General features: G+C 33.0%; 1 protein-coding gene across 2 annotated transcripts; it reads right to left on the bottom strand.

Annotated features, from left to right (window-relative positions):
- Positions 1-11,102: 11,102 nt before the first annotated feature.
- LOC101258977 (inositol 1,3,4-trisphosphate 5/6-kinase 4) lies at positions 11,103-19,464 on the bottom strand. Of its 2 annotated transcripts, none has more exons than XM_004244731.5 (13): positions 19,177-19,464; positions 18,350-18,385; positions 17,823-18,021; positions 17,299-17,319; positions 17,003-17,097; positions 16,118-16,186; positions 15,662-15,864; positions 14,401-14,554; positions 13,261-13,374; positions 12,917-12,979; positions 12,458-12,603; positions 12,249-12,384; positions 11,103-11,419 (listed from the first exon to the last, which is right to left on the bottom strand). In XM_004244731.5, exons 1-13 carry the CDS (start codon positions 19,309-19,311, stop codon positions 11,264-11,266), a joined length of 1,527 nt encoding a protein of 508 aa, XP_004244779.1. In that variant the 5' UTR covers positions 19,312-19,464; the 3' UTR covers positions 11,103-11,263. The 2 variants fall into 2 exon arrangements, with proteins under 2 accessions (XP_004244779.1, XP_019070955.1); XM_019215410.3 differs by having other exon boundaries at positions 16,118-16,252; positions 19,177-19,399.
- Positions 19,465-22,814: the final 3,350 nt, after the last annotated feature.

The following is a 22,814-nucleotide window of genomic DNA, read 5'->3' as shown; positions in this document are numbered from 1 at the left end:
GCGGTAACTCTACCTAGAAGACATGAGATCCCAAGATCTAGGTTCAAGGATAGAAAACAAAATCATTGAAGACGGTTCAACATTGAAAAAATTTTTTGGTCCATTCTCATGATGAAATAATGATCAGTAACCAGGATAAAGGCATAAGGACTTATTAATGGTTTCTAAGTTTGATATATGGCATATCAAATAGTGTATCTACGTGATATCACATTTAGAAACCACCTATTTGAGTGTGAAATGTAATTCACTTCAAAGAAAATCTAGTAAGTCCAGTTCTCTAAGCACCTACTAACTGAGATGTGTTCATGGCTAAGACAAACAAAACAATGAGAACTAAGAACGGTTCAAGGTTGATTGTGTGACTTATGTTTTCTAGGTATAAACCAAAGATCGACGGTTCAAAGATATCAAATCTATCGATTGACCGAGTATATCTGATATATGTTCATTATAGAAAGTTTCAAGGAAAATCTACTTATCCAGATGAGATTAACCCTTTCTTACAAGACACACAAGTTTTTCATGCATATGTTTTAACAATAGTCATTCTCCATTCATATGTGGGATTGTTGGGTTTTAGCAAAATGTGAATGAGAAAAGAGAAGTGAAAAATGGAAAAGTGAGGGAACCAATTTTGGAGGGAAAATGAAAAGTCATTTGTAAAGTGTAAATGAAAAGTCATTTCTCCCATATTGGTAGAACAAAGGAAATTATTGTCCTTATATTAATGTCAGGACCCTTAAAATGAACTAGGTTTATCTAGAGCCTCACATGTGCCTTAAGAGTTAATAACATGTAAATAAAGTGTTTACCAACTTGTAATAGTAGTTTTAAAGAGTTTGGAAGTCAAAACGTCAAAGGACGATAAAGACATCTAAAAGCTAGTCTTTTGTGTGCTAGTGTGTCCTTCTTTAGTCCTTGTATGTTTGCCTTATTTTTAAGCGGTTTTTGGAGTCCAAAAATAGGGGAGTTGACCCTAGTAACTTAATATACATGTTAAGGGTCAAAACATTTGGGTACGACTCCCCGAGGACCACCTTAAGGGTCCTAAAGAAGGATCCAGATGTTGGACAGAGAAGTTGCCCAAGGCAGCGTGCAATACCAAGATTTGTAGTCTCTCACGCGTCGCGCTCCTGACACTTAAACGGACTGTGCGTTGTGTGACCAACACAAGGTTCACTGCCTAAAAAATTCGGTGAGGCAAAATTAGGAGCTGCTTCCGCAACGTCCAACCACTTCCCAGATTCGGTTGCGTCATTTAAAAGTCCAGTTTGACATGTCTAAAAGTCCAAATAAGTATGAGGGTATTATGGTAACTTTGGGATTTGGTTATAAACTGCTTATATATCCTATTTAATCCCTTTTCCAAGTCAAAACTCCAACACCGAATAAGAAAATCAAAACCCTAAAACTCTCTCCTCTTCCAAATTCTCTCAAACTTCCGTTGGAGACCAAAACTCAAGTTCAAGGTAAGGGCTGAATTTTTATGGTTTCTTCTCCAATTTTTCATGGGCTTCTCCTATAGTAAGGTATGGTAATCGTTGATCCTTAGTTAATCTTCCTTCAAAGGTTTTTCAAAAAGAATATAAGATTAAAAGAAAATCTTATCTTTCAATCTAGCCATGGGTTCATTGTCAAACGAATTTCAAAGACATTCTAATGGTGAATTGATGATTATTCAATATTTTTATGATGATTTTATAAGGAATTTATGAAAGAACACATGGTCCATCTATTTCTCAAATTGGCCTATAATGTGGGTCTTATGATCTTGATTATATGTTAATTGAATGGTGATTAGATTGTAACGAATTACTTAGTTCTATATTCGTTTATGTAATTGATTATGAATTGTTGAGAATTGGTACATGGTGATCATGGCTTGGAGTATGGGTAAGTTTACCTAATTTCCTAGTGTTTAGTATTGGATTTGATGTTGTTTGGTTTGGTCCACTTATGGTGGCGGTGTTTATATTCTTGCCTATCTATATATGTTGTGATCATGGCCTTGAAGTCATTAGATGAAAGATGAATTAATATGATGATTCTCATGTTATGAAGTTGACGAGTGTAGTCTTTGATTCTAACACCATGATCTAGGTGTATTGATGATGTTACACATATGTGTGATCATGTTAGGGTTTGGAATGGTCTACAAGACTAGTTGTGTTGTCTCGTGAGATGGAAACCTCCACGTTAGAAAGTCAAAGTTTTTAATAACTATCTCCTTGTTCCATAACTACGTGACCTTGTAGGTTATAGCTAGTGGATCCACCTAGATAGCTATTATGTAGGTTCTACCTTGGCAAGTAGAACGACTTTTTTCGGTGTGGGATTTTACGACACAGGATTCCATGTAGCTTACATGGTCTATATCGGTTATGGCTGTCTCTTGAAAGTTAAGAAATGAATTAAGATAAGAATATGTATTCTAATCATATCTCCTTGAGAAGTTTACTTAGTATATGTAGGATTATAGACCCTACCCATACATTGCACTAGTCGACTTTATGAAAGGATAGGATTAGATCCTCTTATGAACTAAAGACTTATGTTATATATGATTGATATGATTAAATTACACCTCCCTAAAGAAGTAAAAGCGGTCGTATTAGTAAAGAACCCATCTAGTAGATCGGGGTCGATCCCACAAGAAAAATGGTTTAAACTTAACTTCAATGTACAATTACTTATATTTAGTCAAGTTCTTTCAGATAACAGGTAATTAAAGGGGGTGTTTTGTAAAACAAAATTCTTGAATATCTCCAAGTAAAACAAGTAACAGGAGTAAAGATTTAGTTTTTATTAAGTGGTGAGAGAAACTAGGGTGTATGTATTCCCCATAGGTTCATCACGTCGTATTCCTAGCTATAACAATTCTTCTCTAGTGTTTTGCATGCAAAGTCATAAGTTAGGCATATCTAAATCCTTGGTCCGGCATTTAGAGAATTTCTCCCCGTATCTTGGTCCGGCTACGTGTTTATAAGCTACTAACCCTTACCTTTACTTCATATTAAGCATCATATTTGATTTATTGCTTATTTACTACTTCGCACCAGGCAGCGTGCAGCACTAAGATTTGGAGCGTGGAACTTAAACATCCTGTGCGTCACAATGCTCATTACCTCAAAAATCTGGTAAGGAAATATTAGGAGTTGCCTCCACGACGCGCAGCCACTTCCCAGATTCTGTTGCATCGTTTTAAAGTCAAGTTTGACATGTCTAAAAGTCCAAATAAGTATAGGGGTGTTTTGGTAACTTTGGGAGTCGGCTATAAACTGTTTTTATTTTCTATTTAACCCCTTTCCCAAGTCAAAACCCAACACCCAATAAGAAAATTAGAACACCAAAACTCTCTCCTCTTTCAAATTCTCTCAAACCTCCATTGGAGACCAAAACTCAAGTTCAAGCTAAGGGATAGATTTTTATGGTTTCTTCTCCAATTTTTCATGGTCTTCTCCTATAGTAAGGTATGGTAATCATTGATACTTAGTTAATCTTCCTTCAAAGGTTTTTCAAAAAGAATCTAAGATTAAAAGAAAATCTTATCTTCCAATCTAGCCATGGGTTCATTGTCAAACGAATTTCAAAGACATTCTAATGGTGAATTGATGATTATTCAATATTTTTATGATGATTTTCTTAGTAATTTATGAAAGAACACATGATCCATCTATTTCTCAAATTGGCCTATGATGTGGGTCTTATGACCTTGATTATATGTTAATTGAATTATGATTAGATTGTAACGAATTACTTAGTTCTATATTCGTTTATGTCAATTGATTAGGAATTGTTAAGAATTGGTACATGGTGATCATGGATTGGAGTATGGGTAAGTTTACCTAATTTCCTAGTGTTTAGTATTGGATTTCATGTTGTTTGGTTTGGTCCACTTATGGTAGCGGTGTTTATATTCTTGTCTATCTATATATGTTGTGATCATGGTCTTGAAGGCATTAGATGAAATATGAATTGATATGATTATTATCATGTTATGAAGTTGATGAGTGTAGTCTTTGATTCTATCACCATGATCTAGGTGTATTGATGATGTTATGCATATGTGATGATCATGCTAGGATTTGGTATGGTCTACATGACTAGTTGTGATGAATACTCTTGTAGCATGACCCTTACCTATGTGAACTTTGTATGAATATGTAATCTTATGCATGTTAGTAATCTTCTAAACTAAGGTTGAATATGCTCTTGTCTCCTATGATGTAATATGGTGTGTGACCTAGATTCCCTAGGTGTTCTATTTATGAGTTTGTCATGATTTGAGAGGTACCTTGTATGTGTGTTATGATCCTTGGATTGTGGTTTCCTAAATAGCTCGGTTGTTGCTCTTATGTGATCGTGATGACCAATATGAACACACTCACACTCATGCATAATTATGAGTAGAATGGATTTATGGTGTCAATTGAAAGGACAGTGCTCATATGCACCCTTATCTATTACTATGCATGTAAAGTGTATGATTAGTGAATTATGAACATGTGTGACTAGTGGTGTTTATGCATTTAAAGTGTATGATTAGTGAATTATGAACATGTGTGTCTAGTGGTGTTTATGTGAAGGTAGATCTCACATATGTATGCATACACATGATTGTATGAGTGGTAGAATTATGTGAAAGGACATTCTCACATAAAGTAGGTTCTATGATGAAAGGACATTCTCATCTTAGGAACCTTTGAGCTATATGATCTATAAAGGAGCAAGCTCCTAAAATCCTGCTTTATGAACTAATGCTAATAAAGGCTTAAGGATGTTTAAAAGGGAGTATGATCTTAGCACCAAGTGAACATGGAAAATGAGAGTGGGGGCTTTAGGTCTAGCAAGTCCGACTTCCCACAAGAGAACCTTCACGTTAGCAAGTCCGAGTTTCCAACATAGATGTTGTCTCATGAGATGGAAACCTCCACGTTAGCAAGTCAAGGTTTATATTAACAATCTCCTTATTCCATAATTACGTACCCCCATAAGTTATAGCAAGCAAATCCACCTACATAGCTATTATGTAGCTTCTTGGCAAGTAGAACGCCTTTTTTGGTGTGGGATTGTACGACACAAATTCCATGTAGCTCACATGGTCTATGTCAGTTATGACTATGTCTCCCAAAAGTTAAGAAATGAATTAAGATAAGCATATGAATTCTAATCATAACTCCTTGAGAAGTTTACTTAGTATAGGTAAGTCTATGGACTCTACCTATGCATTGCACTAGTCGACTTCAAAAAAGGATAGGACTGGAGCCTCTTATGAACTAAAGATTTATGTTATGTATGATTTATAGGAATGCATATTGAAGTAACTTTGCTATGTCAAAACATGAATTATGACTATGCATGTGAATTACACTTTTCACTTCTAAATAAGTTTACTTAGTATGTGTGGGGATATGGGATTCCATGTGTACATTGCACAAGTAAGTTTTTGAAGAGGTTGTAAGAGTGTTTTACCAATGATATGAACTAAAAGAGTTATGAATAATATGTAATGAATAAAAGAGTTCTTATGTGACCATTAATAAAGTATGTTGGTCTTATGTATAAGGTTAAATATATGTGTGGTATGTTATTGAATAGGATGTGCCTAAGTCTAGGGTGACTTCCTAGGATCACTTGGTATGAGTAGTATTATGGAATGCTACTTTTACATTGCACTAGTGAGGTTGGGAGGTTGTCTTAGGTGGTGGTTTTTATGTGTAGAATGTGCCTTAGTGAATGTGACTAAAATGTGATAAAAGGGCTTCAAGTATTGTTATGAGTGACATCCATGTCTACATGATGTATGTGAATTACATTGTGCTTATTATATCAATGTTCATGAATTTTTACTAAAAAGACATGATGCATGATTTCTAACTAAATGTCCTCTTTAAATACATGTTTGTTGCATGGTTGCCATACTTAGTGCATTTTTGTATTAATATCATTCTTCTTCATCTTTTTACACAAAGTGTAGGTGGTGATGGCAAGAGGATGTCTCCTAAGCGAAGATCTTGGATAGATCTCCAAAGTTCAAAGGGATCCTTATGATTCAAGGATTGCATATGTCAAGGTGTTCTTTAAGTTTATGTAATAGCTTAGATTATTATTTTATGTTGTTAGGGATCGTGTCCCTATTCTACTTTATTGATGTTGAGTCTAAAATGGAAAATGAGACTTAGAGTCTAATTATGTACTTATGATATTTTACATATATATGAAGTGATCTAGCATATGATGTGCTATGAAAAGTTTTAAATTTTCCGCTAAATTTCTATGTCTATGAAATGAAAGATGTTTAAGGCTTGTACAAGAAATCCGAGAGGTCAAGTACACTGTGTTATTTCTAGGGGGTGCTCCCCGGTCGTGACTGTTAGAAAACACTTCATTTATTTCTTAAAGGGTTAAGAAGACGGTGCCCCCTTGCACCGTCGTCGTCGCTCGCTCGGCCTCGACTCCAAATCTGGATTTGAATTTGACAAATGATGTGATCCATAAGTTTTTGAATAAAAATTATTTAATCAATTTTGTTAATCAAATAAATCCTGTTAATCGATTTCTTTTCACTTATAAATTAATTCAGAATGTTAATTAAATAACAGATTCACGTGCAACGGTAATAACGAACTGAAGGTACTTGTTTCTTCCGAAAAGTCGTTATTTTTCTCAAAAGACACAACTTTCTGAAAAAAACAGGTCTGAATAGATTTTTCTGAACATATACATTTCTGCTGAAAATGGCTATAAAAAAGAGGTCTTTTTCTTTTTTTCAAATACTTAAAATTATTTCCATTGAAGAAAAATAATGATGATAAAGTTGAAGATGATACAATACATTTGGAATCAACTAGTTACAGATAAGGAAAAACTTATCACGTTTAGAATTTTTCACAATTTTATGATGTAGTTCAAAAAGACAACACATGAACTTTTGGATGAAAGTAAGAAAAGTTAGAGAGTAGCTTCAATTAGAACCAAATTTAACAAAAAACACAACACGATAGAAGTATATTTCATTAAATTGTCTTAGATTGTATATCTAAGACAATATATCTTTTTATTGTCTTATCAAAATGCTGATTTTTTCTATTCGCCCAAATCAGAACCAGAGAAAAATATTGTCTTAAAGAGATTATTGATTAACTAAATATTAATTTAATAAGATTTTATCGTAATTATAATTTTGTATTAAAATGGTAAAATGCACAACAGCACAAGTAACCCCTAAATTATGACCGAAATTTCTAAGACATATACACTTTAACTAAGCTAAGGTCCTATTACCCCCTGAACTTTTTTTTTTTGTAATTTATACATTTTTTGTCTTATGTGGTACACTCCGTGAGTCCACTCAATTGAGGCGCGTAGGAGATATTTGGATGTCACGTAAACTAAAAAGTTGCCAAAAATTACAAAGAAAATAAGTTCATGAGTATAATAGGACCTTAGTTTAGTTGAAGTATATCTCTGCAATTTTGATCATAGTCTACTGAGGTATTTGTGCATTTATGTCTATGTTTCAATTTTAAAGTTTGTGTGTACTTGTATATCTGCATGCAAATTTAAAAAGGAGAGCAAGATTTGGAAGAAAGAAATTAGAGTTATGCAATTGTGTATACGTGATCTGTATACCTCAACTCCAATTGAGATACAGATTGTATCTAAGATAAGATACTTTTTGTACGTCTCTTTTTTTCGTCTCACTCATCTCTCTTCTCTAAATCTGTTATTATTTATTTTAGAGATATTATTATTATTATTATTATTATTATTATTATTATTATTATTATTATTATTATTATTATTATTATTTTCCCCCTAAAATAACAAATGCGAAAAGAAAAAAGGTTTACCGACATTTTTATTAAGCTGCAACTTTATTTCCCAATAAATCCTAAATAATCTATTTGCTTAGACAGTGGTAGGGAATAAGTTGGTGATGATCTACCTTAAAAGATATAATTAAAATAAATATTTTTGATCTTTTTGTCTTTACAATGAACCTATTCTTTTTTATCGCATAATATGTTAACGTGTTCTTTTAGCTAATATTAATTCTATTTTTGTAACTATAGATGTATATTTGTAGACATTTAAAGTTGTATAAAATTAAATAAATATACATACATAAAATGTGAACTGCTATGCAAAACATCATGTGTTTTGTCTACTTTCTCAAGTTTATACAAGTTTAAATGCTTATTTAAGCACACCTAAAATTAAGGCAAATTGGGCAACTTTCACATATAGCAAACAAAAAATTCATATTTGTATGTTATAGCAAAGTTTGCATAATTGCGCTCCATAGCAAACATAAAACTGTATAATTCGCTATACATATACAATTGTATAATTCGCTGGCCTAAATTGTAAAATTCGCTAGCCTAAATTGTATAATTCGCTAGCCTATTTCGCTGCAATTGTATGATTTGCTTTGCATACAGTTGAGTCGAATTAAAATGTATGTATATTGCATAATTATAAGTGTATAGCAAGAAGATATATGTTTTTCTCGCTTTATACAAAAACGGAAACACAATATATACACTTCTGTTGTATAAAGCTAGAGAAAATTGTATTTCACTGCAATTGTATAATTTGCAATTGTATAATTCGTTGGCCTTTTTCTCTGCAATATTTGAAGTAAAATGTTTGTAAATTGTATAATTAAGTGTATAACACGAAGATATATATTTTTGCATGTGTATATACAATTTTCTCTCGCTTTATACAAAACAAAAACAGAATCATACACTTCTGTGTATAAAGCAAGAGAGGCGAGCGAGAATGGAGAGTGGCGAGCGAGATTTCTGGAAGAGAGACGCTAGCAAATTTTAGCTAACGTTTGCTACGGAGCACAATTAAATCAAACCCTAGCTATTCCATTTATTTTAGGTTATTAGTTTGCTATTATATATAATTTTCCCTAAAATGAAAGAACATAAATATCAACTAAAATCAAATTAAATGACACGTTTACGTAGTATTTCAATTTTTATTTATTTTCAAATGAACACAATTATTCAGACTCTAATCAAGTCATTTCTTGGTGTAGACCAAAGTTCCAACACATACCAAACAAACAATTCTCCAAACTGTGGCTAACATTCACCTTGAAATCATAATCTTGGACATGATATTGAAAAATTGTTTCGATAATTTTTAATCTTTTATTTTACAAATATATCATATTATTATAATAACAAATTAATTTAATATGATTCAATATTTTTAAGCTAAATTTTGATGATAATTATAGTTTAGTTGACTTCGACTTACATATAATAGAGAATTATGACTTAAATTTATTTTAAAATGTCACAATTATATCATATGGTCACCTTAAACGTGTACAAATTTAAAGTACAAAAGAAAGTACAGGCAATTCTCTGCTTTAATCAATTAGACAAAAGACACTTCAATCAAGATATATAGGGTGTGTTTGGTACGAAGGAAAAAGTTTTCCATGGAAAATGTTTTCCTGGAAAACAAGTAGATTTTAGACTTATTTTCTCATGTTTGGTTGGTGGGTAGAAAATATTTTTCGAAAATGATTTTTAGTGTTTGATTTATGAATGGAAAATATTTTTGAGGAATATTTTTTATTTTTACTAGAATACAAAATAATTTATGAAATTAAAAATATTTTTTAAAAATAATTTTTTTGGGATGGTGGTGATAAGGGGTGGGGGTAGTGGTGTGGGGGGTGGGGACGCAGAGGGAGGAGGTAGGAATGAAAAAATAAAAATTTGAAGTTGATAGTATTTTTAAAAAATTAAATTAAATTTTTGGGGTTGGTAGGGGGCTGGCCGGGGGGGAGAGGTAGGAGCTTAAAAATAAAAATTTGGAATTGAAAATATTTTTAAAAAGTAAAATTAATTTTTTGGGGAGGGGGTGGTGTTGGGGGCCCGGGGGGGTAGAGGGGGAGGGTGGTCAGAAATTGGTGAAAAAATAAAATTTTGAAATTGAAAATATTTTTTTTAAAATTTATGTTTTCAAAAAAAATGTAATTTAAAATTGGAGTAGACCTTTGGAAAATGTTTTCCTTAATTTTTGAAGGGAAGTCATTTTCCTTAATTTTGAGGAAAATGAGTTGATTTGGAAAACATTTTCCAAAACTTTTGCCCCAACCAAACATGAGAAAATTGGAAAACATTTTCCAGAAAATGTTTTCCTTCATACCGAACACACTCATAGTCTAGCTTATAAATTTGGGTAGTACAATAATATACCATATAAAATTATATATGTAATAAAATATACTTCAATAGATATTTCATACTTTGAAGAAAATAAAACATAAATACATAATACCAAAAAAAAAATGTATAGACCTGATATGTGGTCTTTTCAATTTTCAGCTCCACCAAAATATTGTGATATAAATAATCAAGAAAATTGCCTACAAAACATGGGATAAGCTGCTCTCAAAATTATAATCTTTCTCCTAACCAAATTAATCCCAAAATTATAATCTCTTGTCCTTCAAATCAAACAACCCTAACACAATTATTTTATTTATTAGTAATGTATCAATACTAGTTTACATGCACCTTGACTATTCGAGGATTACTTACTAACTTATACTAAAACAGAATAACTCTATCCTTCAAGACTTTGACGGTCCAAAAAGAATGCCCAAACATTTTATTTCTAGGGAGATGTTAAACTCTAACACACATCTCTTCTATATTCTGCCTCAATCTGAAATATACAAAACCACTCTTCAAGGGTGTGTTTGTTAAACATTTTCCAATTTTCTCATATTCGATTGATCAAATATTTCGAAAAACATTTTCTCTAAAAAGACAAGCTCCTTAAAAATGGGATATATGAGTTCCCTAATGGAAGTAGGGAAAACAAGCTCTACTAGATCGTGTTCTCCCTACACTCCAACACACCTAATCTTCACCCCCACCTCTCATAGTATGTCCAAATTATATACAAATGTTTTTAGGATAATATATTTTGCTTACCTACCGAACACGAGAAAATAAGTAGTTTTCCGTCGTACTGAACACACCCCTAAATCCAAATAGATGGATGAGAGATAAGGGAATCAACTTCCTGATATTTCAAATTATAGAAACAGCAGATGGTTAATGTTCAAATCTAGAACTTAAGCTGAGCAGAATGAAATAGGATTTCGAATTTACAGAATAAGTTACAGTTAATAACACAAATAGCAAAAGAGAATAGGGTAGTCAGTGTTTGTTGTATATAACCTTTTTATTAGTCAGTCCTGCTACTAAGATGAATATTACAACAATATTGCTGCTTCTGTGCTTTGTTTTCCAGTGAGCTTCTCCTTTATGGCTTCCCAAAATTTCGGTATTGCAACCTCATCAGGAACTTCCTTAAACGATGGGAGGTAATTTACATCAACAATGACATGGTCACCGGTGCTTTCCTGGATCTGAGATTCGATTCAGAAGTCATTATCACAATCACAACGTGTGTTGCTCGAGTCCTATTCCCTTTAACTATTATTTATCACTTTCTATTTCACTTATCTGTGGCAAAATTATCAGCTTAGCAACAAGGATATAGAAGAAGATGAGATTTGAGATATGATTATTTTTGGCCCTGGCAGATGTTATTAAAACCTTGTTATGGTTCTCCTTTTTACCTCTCGGTTACAAATCAATTATCCTGACAGAACAAAAGCAAATAGGCAACTATAGAAGATCAAAGAAGAGGCACCATAGGCAAATGTCCAAAGAAGAGGCTTGCTGATAAGAGTTAAGTCTGTTTTTAATGTTCCATTCATTTTACAATGTCATTGCTAAACTGACTAGCACAAGGCCCTCTCTTCGTTGTGGAGAGAAAGAAGAATCAAAGCACTACATAAGGGAGTCAAGGAATAATATATTTTGGTGGAGAGATCTTTCTTTACATAGAGATTGTCAATACTTAAAATTTCGACAAAAGAATAGAGAAGAATGATACATGTATGCTTGTCCACAATCACTGAGTGAACCTGTCCTATTTGACGCCTCACTACACAGCTCTCACAAGATTATCAGATGATTCAGTCTTACTACAAGAGTACAAGTTAAAGAATTTACGTGGGATGTTGGTTTAGAGCATGGAGGAGCATTATCTTTTTAACAGCTATTATGGACATCTTATTCTCCTAAAGCTAATCCAATTTGTTTCTCTTTAATTTCCCACAAAAAATGAAGACAAAAGGTTAATCAGCTAAAACATAGGTTGTAAGGGGTGAGGAATATGAAAGTACTTACCACAACATCAAAGCCAAAAATAGTAAGGTCAAGTACCCTTCTCAACCAATTTGCAGCATCAGTGACTAGCTCATGATCAATTTGTGTATTATCTTCATTTTGGCTTTTTAGCGTGTCAACGGGTAGAGATTTTAAACTGCAAAAATAGGTGATCTTAAGAGGCATAGAAAATGCATATAGCAGACGAGGAATTTGAAGTGGTAAAGTACCTATCAAAAAGTAACGGCTTCAACTGTTTTTCTTCAGCTAACTTTATCAAGGTATCTGCATTAGGTGTAGACTTCTTAATTGCGAAGAACATCTTCTTCCCAACAACGTAAAACTTGAACATGGTGGATGAATGATCCACATATTCCTGCAGTTACACTTGTCTTCATATTTAACTTGGAGGAGAAAGCTTATGTTAGAAGGAAATAATTATTTAGATGAGAATTGTTGTTCGCACAATATCCGTGCTTCCAAAACATCTCGCAAATCTGATCAGTACCTGATACAATCAAGTGCCTACCCATTGCCATTTGCATATAAGGAATGCATCTTACATATGGATGAAAAAATACGCAACACTTTCACAAAGGCACCAACTTAGAATCTTCAAGTTAAACCAGTTCTACCATTCAAGATGCTGATTAAAATATTATATTCATTACATATAGCTCCTTGTTTACCTGCACAATAGCTGGAAGAGGGACATTGAGGTCTTTGTAGCTGTCTTCCTTGAAGACAATGGCCTGTCCATTAAAAATTCTACGTAAGACTGCCATACAAGAAAAATCACTTATCAAAAAGGAAGTTGCAAAATCAATTGACAATTCACAGGACAAATGAAAAAAAAAAGATGGAAGACATATAAAAGCAAAGCTTGGAGCTGAAGCAAATATAGTCAAAAAATTTAATAACATCAAACGGAGGAATCCATATACCAAACCTATTATGGAGTAGAAGTTCCCAATATATATGTACAGAGAGAAAGAGAGAGGGACAAAGAGTATTATTGAGAATTCAGCATTACCATGCTGTGAGCATCAGCAACTCCACAAGCAACTTGGGGTTTTACAATGTTCGGAAGTGACAGTTTTGCATCGGCTAGCTTGTCTTCCAACTTGGGCTCACGAAAATCAACAACCTGCTCGAAGAAATGCATGTTAAATCAAATATCTAGCAAGTAGATAAAACTGATGTTCACATACCTACAGATTTATATGATAAATGATAAAATGAGTAGTGAACCACCATAAACTGAAGTATTGTAGCGTTTTCTTATCCAGTTTTTGGGTTCACAGTTCGGTTTTAGATCATCAAATAGTGAGGCAATTTGAGGAACACATACAAAGATCTTAATCTCAAAGAAATATAAGATACAGATAAAATCTTTAAGTATTGTGTTTAATTAAATTTTTCAACTTCAAATTTAACCTACCTGATCTAAGCAGTGATAACAACAGAACAAAATGATTAACTTTAGAAAAAAATGGTACCAGGTAAACTCTTGAAAACAGTCTTACTGAAAGATGCCCCCAATAACTGTGAAGAGAGCTCATAATGAGCAAACAACAAAACCCAAAAACGATGCCTAAGCATCTAAATACTATAGTTGAATATGCTATTCATAAAATGACTTGTCGTAGCATAATACTTTCCTTCTTTTCGGCCATGTTTTATTCTCAGGTAAGGCTCTATATAACCATATCAACTACTGGATTGGCTAGACAAAAAATTCCATAGTATAAACAATTTCATCCCAACCAAGCAACTTCAACTTGGATGGCCCTTGTAAAGCAACAAAGTGACTGATCTTTTTCATTCATGGAGTGGGAAAAGCCTAAAACTTTCTCCTGGACTAACCAAGCTGATCCACTATTGTTATCCCTTAACCCCACTTAAAGACACCATCAACTCAGATTGCAGAAAGCCTATAGCACTTGATCCCATCCAAAACACATGGTACCCATATATTTGGTGGGAACTGACACCCCAAAATAAGGCCTCGCTTAACATAGCTTCAGAAAAGCAGGCTGCTGAATGAAGAAATAAAGAAACAGATGATGCAATTATGAATCAATAAGGAAAAGATTAGGGACTGAAGTCACAAAGATTTCACAGTAGATTTTTTAATGTAAGCATAACATGGGTACCATTTAGGAAAAAGGACCTTTAGAAAATGGGGACCTCTGATTTTACTGCAGCTTTTACTGTTAAGATTTTCCAAACCACCTAGAATCTGCTGTATTTTCAACCGATCAAGAACAGGATATATGTTGGTGAATGGGTCAATCAAACGACAGTCTAGATGGCATCCGATGTACCTGAACAGAAAATAACCAAAGGAGATTTAGTGTGATTTAAACCAACTCCTCTGACATGAACTTATTTCAGCTTAAACAGAAAGTTCTAAATGCATTTCAGAAAATTCCATCCAAGTTTCCAGAAATTAATTCGACACTCGTTACCAGTTCAAGCTGCAAAATGTGATGCAATGCATTTTTCAGATAGATAGAAATATGACATAAACAATCAGGAAAATAAAAGATAATGCAAAAATATTAAAGATGTCATTCAGCTGCTTGAAGAAAGTCATTTCCATCAAGAAATTACAACGATCTATGAACAGCATCCACATTTTGCTATCAACAAATTATCATTATCAGAGAGGCTATAGAGAATGAATGAAATCATTAAATATTTTTGATCGCTCCAAGCCATCATGAGCTTTACAGAACATAAGATAAAGATACAAACTTATTTCGACCAACAGGGTATAGCTCTCCGATCTAAACATGAACTTGGGCACATAGTTAGAGCTAGCTAAACCTTTATTATCATCTACATCATGTTATTATTGATATTTAGCTTTCGGATTTTCAATTCCAGCTTAAACAATAGGGTCTCTTGGCAACCATAACAATCCTTGGTATGTCTCTCTTGGATTACCTCTAACAACTTCATGCTTAGAAGTTTTGAGGATGCGCTTAGTTGAACAGACTTCCAGTGTTTAGTATATAGCTATGAATTTCTGAACACCCTATTTTCTCAGGTTGACAAATTGAAGGGTACTAAGGTGATTCACATAAAGAAATGACAAATTGAGATTCTTATCAGGTAAAAATTTACCCAAACCAGGTGTTTACCGAAAAAATAGATTCATGGTATTTATTTCCTCAAACACTTCTTGCACTAAACCATGCCCAGTAATATAGATTCTCATCACATTCAATCACTTAACCATGATATGTACACACTGGGTGCGGGCAAGTTCTTTCCTTCTTATCATGTAGTGTACAGGTTACCTTCTTATCATGTAGTTGCGATAGAAGTTTGAAGGCACTTAAAGGAGATATAGTAAAAAATCATCACCCCTTTTTCTATTCTGCAGCATATTATTAAGCCATTATAAATTAACAGCTGGAAGTCACCTTTGTAACTCTTGCATGCCCGCTGTAAAAGTAACTTTGTTTTCAGAATCTGAAGAGCTGCTCATTTCAACAGTAATGATGTCATCAGTTGCTTTATGTAGAACACCGTCAATTTCTTGTAACTGCTGTGATATAGGGAGCTCGTAAGTTAGGGGCACAAAAATTAATCCGTTTGGTGTAGGTTTTAGGGGGAATGCCCCTCTCTGCAAAACATAAGAAATATGTCAAGTCTCAAAACATAACATGAAAGGTTCCTAAGTCAAGCAAAGCACTAGCTACATTTCATCATATGAACCAACAGAAAAAGCCTACTTCAAAAAATTTTAAAAGCTGGGGATCATGGAGAAGACATACACAAAACATTAATTATTTGAAATTATGCAAGAAGTTTGAATGCCTGACAACCATTTATGCACAATAAATAAGTACTCAACTCATTTTGCCACCAGAACTGACCTTGGCAAAATCTTCTTCACGAGAAGGCTTCATCAAGTAACCAACCGTCTTGACATCCTTGCCCATTGCCTGCTTACCCATAGCATAAAATAAAGAATCCTTAAGAACATTAATCGTTACGCTCCCAACCAATTTCTAAAGGATACAAAAAAAATTCTTCATTAGTTTATACTTTTTTTTTAACAATTAAAAAAATTACACTCAAGAGTTAAGTATTGTTTAGACAGCATTAAAATGGCTCTATGTTCCTGCCGCTGCCAGTGAATAAATAAAATAAGAGGAATCTGTTCACTAAATATGTCTCTTACACATCATTAACAACATCTAATTGGGGTACAATTTCTCACTAAAGATTCGTTCTTTATGATTTGTTTGGATAGGATATCAGTCATTCAGCTACAGAAGAAACTAACTATTCTAAGATCTTTGAAAAAATAAACTCTTCCACATCTTTCACGTTTCTGGACACATACATTTCCTCTTTATTGCATTCTTTTCACTCAATATGACGAAATATGTACCAGGATCATCCCATGGAATCAAAAGCCTCGCAAAATATGAAATTTTATACATCCACAACCCTATGTAGGCTCTCTACTTTTGTATACCACCTGTATAGCGGTAACTTCCCCACCATGTTAATAAAACTGTTATTTTTCTAAGATAAAACTAAAAAAAGGTCATGTTGAAAGCCATAGGATGCGTTGAAGCTCGGCCTGGAGAAAACATCATGTGGTACGAACTAACAGTAGCTTCGGCACGGAATAAATGACCAAATGTTTCAGAGAAGCCACTATGGTGGAGCTATTACGGAGTTGCCAGTAAATCTTAATTAAGAAGTTTAAGGAATCCAAATGCACACCAGTACACAATATTTCTTCTCACCTTTTTATTTAAATGGCAGATAGTCAGAGGCAGTTCTTCAAGCTTGTTAATGAAAATCTTGCTTGGATTTTCAGTTCCAGTACTATATTCAACATCTGACGTAAATGTAGAAATTTTTCAGATTCAGAAGAAAACAACAATCTCACCACTTGACAGAAGCCAACAAATTTCTTCAATATGAATAACAACAGCAATTCACAAGCTAGAACAAAGGAGTTCTCCAGAGAATGGAAAAGAAATCCTTTAAACTGTTCGAAACTATTGTTTGAAGGGACAAGATAGTTGTGAGCTTATACCTGATGCTTTTCCAGGAGATCCTGCAAAAAGAGGTCGGATGATGAGATGCTTGCAAGCACATATGTGAGAGAATGAAAACAAACTTTCCACCCGTAGTGACTACAGATATTAAACCTCCAGCGGATAATTATCATACCCATTCACCCCAATAATAAAAAACAGGTTATATATTGGTAAGGACTTTAGTTTGGTAATGTAAGTGATTTTTAGTTTTGAGAAAGGTGCAGCCTTTTTGAGTTTTTGAACCCTTTCATGGAGCATAAATTTGAAAATCCAATGATCCTCAAAAGAACCTTCTAAATGTTAGATGTATAGAGTGAAATGCTTTTAAGAAATAGGTCGCTTTGAAGGCTAAAAACAGTCAATCATCAGCAACAAGTAAAGGGAACATCTCAGTTACTTAAATCAGAAGACTTCATGTGGTTTCTTCTTGTTTCACTTTTTCCCTTTTTCTATAGGTTATCAATGCATAGTTGGCTTATCAAAACAAAAAAGAACAGAAGGTCAATGCATTGGAACTCACGTAGAGCAGTGATCAGCCAGCCAGAACTTATCATTTGGGCAATCTCCTCGTCTTTGTAACTGGAAACGACATGCATATAACTTCCAGTAATGTCGCCCCATTCCAAAGAAACCTCACTTATAAAGCTGTCTATGGCTGATGGCCTGAAGACAAAACAATTGTAGGAATATAGTCTTGCGCTTTCTTGGAGGAGGCGCACCTAAAACAAGCAGTTGCAATTGTTTGAGATTCCAATTTTTCTGAAAAAATATCAGTCCACATCATTGTTGTAGTTCCGCTCATAAGGTGAAAAAATTCGGGACTTGAGAACTAAAAGAAACAAGCCAAGGACCAAATATTGAAGAAAAATGAAGAAATAGAAGGACATGGATATAAAAACTATTGATGAAGACATTTAAACTATTTTGGTAGGCAGGGAAACTTTGAGACAATAGGAATACTAGTGCAAAACATTTCTTTACACAACCACATCACTAAACGTGATACGCCGAAAGAAATGCAAAACAAAAAAGCAGAAAGGACATCACCTTAGGAGCAGAAAGATCCGGTCCATAGGATATACCCTACAAAAATTGAAAGGTATAAATTTCATTCATAAAATCAAACAATTCCTCAACTACCACAAATAATTATAAGGAGAAAAAAAATTTCTTACAACTCATAAATCCAATTATTTCAGCAATATAGCAAATTTCCGTATAAAAACCATCTTTACCCAATTGAGAATAACAAAAAAGAAGAAACAATTTGGCAAAATTAGATTGAACAATGATTATCATCAAGCTATTGTAACAACTTCCAATTACATGGATAATCAAGAAAGAACTCAGAAGCTAAAAACCCAGAAAGAAGACAACAATGACAATGTGAGTTACACACAGCCAAGGGCGGATCTAACCCCTCAGCAAAAAAATTACACTGCATATATAAAGTATGTTTATTTTTAATTTTTAGTATATAATACTGAACCCCCTGAACACAAGACTATACGTTAGCTTAGTGGTTTAAGGGGTCAAAATTCAGTTCATATTTCAAATCCCAAACATGAAAATTCTGGATTAGCCACTGACCACAGCACAGTCAATTTCCAAACCCAAATAAAGAACAACACTAAAAGACAGTTCTTTGATGCGATAACCCCATAAACCAAAAGATCCGTATACCAAATCCAACTTATTTGAAATTGAGTCTTAATAAATTGGTTGCATGTAACTTAACAGAAACATAATACATACATGAACATTCAAAACCCAACTAATTTGCTAAACAATTCTTCGGAATTCTACAATCTTTCAAGAATCAAATAGAAAACAATAAAATGGCAAAAAAATCAAGAAAAAGTTGATATTTTTACAGTGAAGATGTTGGAGTATCGAAGCTTGCGAAGAACATAATCAGCATCAGGTCTAAGAGAGGGACTCCCATTTTCATCATCACCGGATTTCAACAGAATTGAAGCGTCTAGCACAATACCCTTCACTCCATACATTGTTCTTTCTGTGTTTTCTTTAAAGCTAGCTGTGCATAGAACTGCGTGAGCTTACAATTCATAAAATGTGGAATCTTTTGGGAAAATTGTAAATGTTTGGTTAGGTCCCAAAACAATTTTATCATGTCAAATTATGTATTCAATTTCTTTGTTACTTCTAAAATGATCCTACAAAGATTAATAAGCAATACTAGTTTGTTTGGATGGTTCTTACTTGTTGTATCATAATATGTATAATATATTTGTGTTTAATAATTTTATCTAAAAATATTTCTATTGTTATATAATGGATTAAAATGTCTTTTTATGTAACGATTCTATTTATTATTGTTAAACAGCATATTGTACGGAGTTTCAAAAATCTGAAAGTGTGGTGCGAGAAATTTTAAAAATTTAAGTTCATAATAATTTTAGCCCAAATTTAATTTTGATTCAGGCTTATGTTGGCCCGTCATAGGAGAGGCTATCTGTTATGGTGGCGTCGCTATAGCAGTCTGAATTTTGCATTAGTGGGATGTCAAAATTGTGCAACCTAATTAATGCATCATTTTTTTCTCTACTTTTGAAAGGAAAAAGAATAGGCGAGGGACGCTCTGAAAACCCTCTAAAGGCACCCGGTGCAAGGGAACAATTAGGGGGAAGAATTATTAGGCAAAGAAGGTGAAAGCCTAAGTATTTTTTTGTGCTCGTTCATCATAGGTTGCTCTCGCGGAGTCAAAATTCATGGGCAAGGTTCATCAGTTGTTGTTCGGCTCTAGATTTTCTTACCGTATTATATCATGTACATGTTGGAAGATTACATGTATAGGCCATCGAGCACGAAGTCTAGATAGTTATATGTTGTCATTATTATTATAAAGGCGAGATACGAAATAATGTCTAGGGGTGGTTCTCTAATTCTTGTTTAGACTTGAAAATCCTGGTTAGAATGGTTGTGTGGTTCACTAGACATAGGTTTGCATGTTTACTGCTTGCTCTATCGTTTGTGTATGCATTATGGCAGACCATAGGGAAGCATACATAATGACAACATGTTAATAATCTTATGCAATGAACTGATTATGTGACTTGTGATTTCAAGTGCTACTGATCATGATGTTTGTGATTGTACATAATTGCATATATTGATGGTTGACTTAAGTTCCACATTTGATACAAGATGTCCTAACGGTTATCTCCGATACCACGCCTAGTATAAAATAAGGGTTGGCCTGAATATCATGTCTAGTATAGATATATACATATATAGGTGACTCGAGTACTACACTGATAGATAAACTAAGGATGACTCGAATACCACAATGGTATATTAATAGTTTGACTTTGGATTCCATGAGACAACCAAGTATGTATTTATGGTTCTATGAGTGAACCTGGTTTAGATCTTCACAATATAATTGTTGCATGTTGGATCCTTAAGTGGTCTAGGTTGCTCAGATTTTTAACATGTTTCATGCTATTGTTAAGTCAGGATAAGGACGAGGAGTCTGGACTATATTACTATCAATAGTAAGTATATGTTATTTTTTACGGACAAGTCAGTGTTTAGAAGTTTATCTTCACAATTATTTCAACTACATGGTTGAATATATGTGGAAACAGTTCTTAGTTGTTTCAAATTGAGTTTTTCATTTATCTTGATGAGCTCGGCTTATAGATGATGTTGGGTGTAGTACTCTAGTTTTACTATGAAAGAAATGATCTAAAGCGTCAGTTTTATTTACTGTTTCAAAATGGGTCAAGGAGTAGGCATAAGAAATTGAAAACATAGTAGAATGGTAAATCAAGCTAGTGATTGTCTTGTGTTTATGGATACACTACTAAAAAGCTGCTAAAAACGACATATAGAAAAGTGACGGATGACTTCGCTCCAAAAAATGATATCATTTGACACACTGTCCGTCACTTTTAATAAAAATAATTATTTTTTAAATTATTTTACAAAATCAACAGATCGGACATCATCTCTATTTGTCCGTCGCTTTTTTCAGCTAATTTTTGCATCAAATATATTTAAAATTAATAATTATTTATTCAATATAGATATAGACGTTGTTCTTCACTTTTAATTAAAAATATTACATATAAATTTAACAATAGTCACGCGTTCTGTCGCTTTTAAATTATTTTATTTTATTAATTGTTTTTTATGAAAGCAACAGACAACATCTTTATGTTCGTCACTCTTGGTCAAAATATCTGGTCAAATATTTTAAATAAGTGAAGGATTGTATCGTTCTGTCCGTTGTTTTTTATCAAAATGTTGATCAACTATATAAAAAAAGGAAACGGACATAGAGATGATGTCCGTCGCCTTTCATTAAATATTTGATAGTTATATATGCGATTTCCCCCATTTCTCATTTGTCATTTTCCGTTTCACAATATTCTCTCCTTTTCTCCACTTTGATCCTTATTGTTGTCATTCGTTGCTGCACTAGCGAGCCTTCACCTGCCTAAGTTGTCGTCGCCTCCTTTCCCTTTCTCTTCATTCTCTCCTTCTCTTTTAAGGTTAGGATTTAATTTATCCAAAAAAAATTAATATTATTGTAAGTTTAATTGTAATTAATTTATTTGATTTTGTTAGTGATTCAATTGTTACTAGTTATTTGATTTTGTTATTTATTTATAGTTAGTTTGAATTAGAAATTATTATTTAGTGAATTTTTAATGTTAGGGTTAGTTTGAATTAGGGTATCGATCCTATAACTCGTCTGAATTTGGATATTTCTTGAGTTAATTAGTTTGACTTTGAGATTTTAAAACTAGTTTGAATTAGGGTTTATATGGAATTGTTTGAATTTGGATATTATTTGAGTTAGTTTGATTTTTGAATTTTAGGACTTGCTATTTCGAATTTGAGATTTTAGCACTAGTTTGATTTTGAAATTTTTGGACTAGTTTGAATTTGTGATTTTGAGACTAGTTTGAATTTAAAATTTAGGACTAATTTAAATTATATTTGAGATTTTAGGATTAATAGTTTGAATTTGGAATTTTAATTAGCACTAGTTTGATTTGAGATTCTAGGTATAGTTTGAATTTGTGATTTCAAGACTAGTTTGAATTTGAAATTTAATATTAGTTTGAATTATATTTGAGATTATTTCAGGATTAATTGTTTGAATTTGAAATTTAGTTAGCACTAGTTTGATTTGGGATTCTACCACGACTAGTTTGAATTTGTGATTTCAAGACTAATTTGAATTTGAAATTTAGGACTTATTTGAATTATATTTGAGATTTTAGGAGTAATAGTTTGAATTTGTGATTTTAGGACTAGCTAGTTTGAATTTGAGATTTTAGGAATTTGAATTACAACTTAGTGTAATTAGAACTTATAATTATTTATAACTTGAATTTACTATAAGTTGAACTAAATTAGGAATATGAACTTGACATTTTGTTGATCTTAATCAATTAGAACTTGATTTTTAACTTAACTAGAACTTAATTAGAATTTTTAAGTACTTGAAATCATATTAACCTTAATCAATTTATAA

This window comes from Solanum lycopersicum, chromosome 8, assembly GCF_036512215.1.
Source record: "Solanum lycopersicum chromosome 8, SLM_r2.1".
Lineage (NCBI taxonomy): Eukaryota > Viridiplantae > Streptophyta > Magnoliopsida > Solanales > Solanaceae > Solanum > Solanum lycopersicum.
This window is presented reverse-complemented; position numbering and strand designations above follow the sequence as displayed.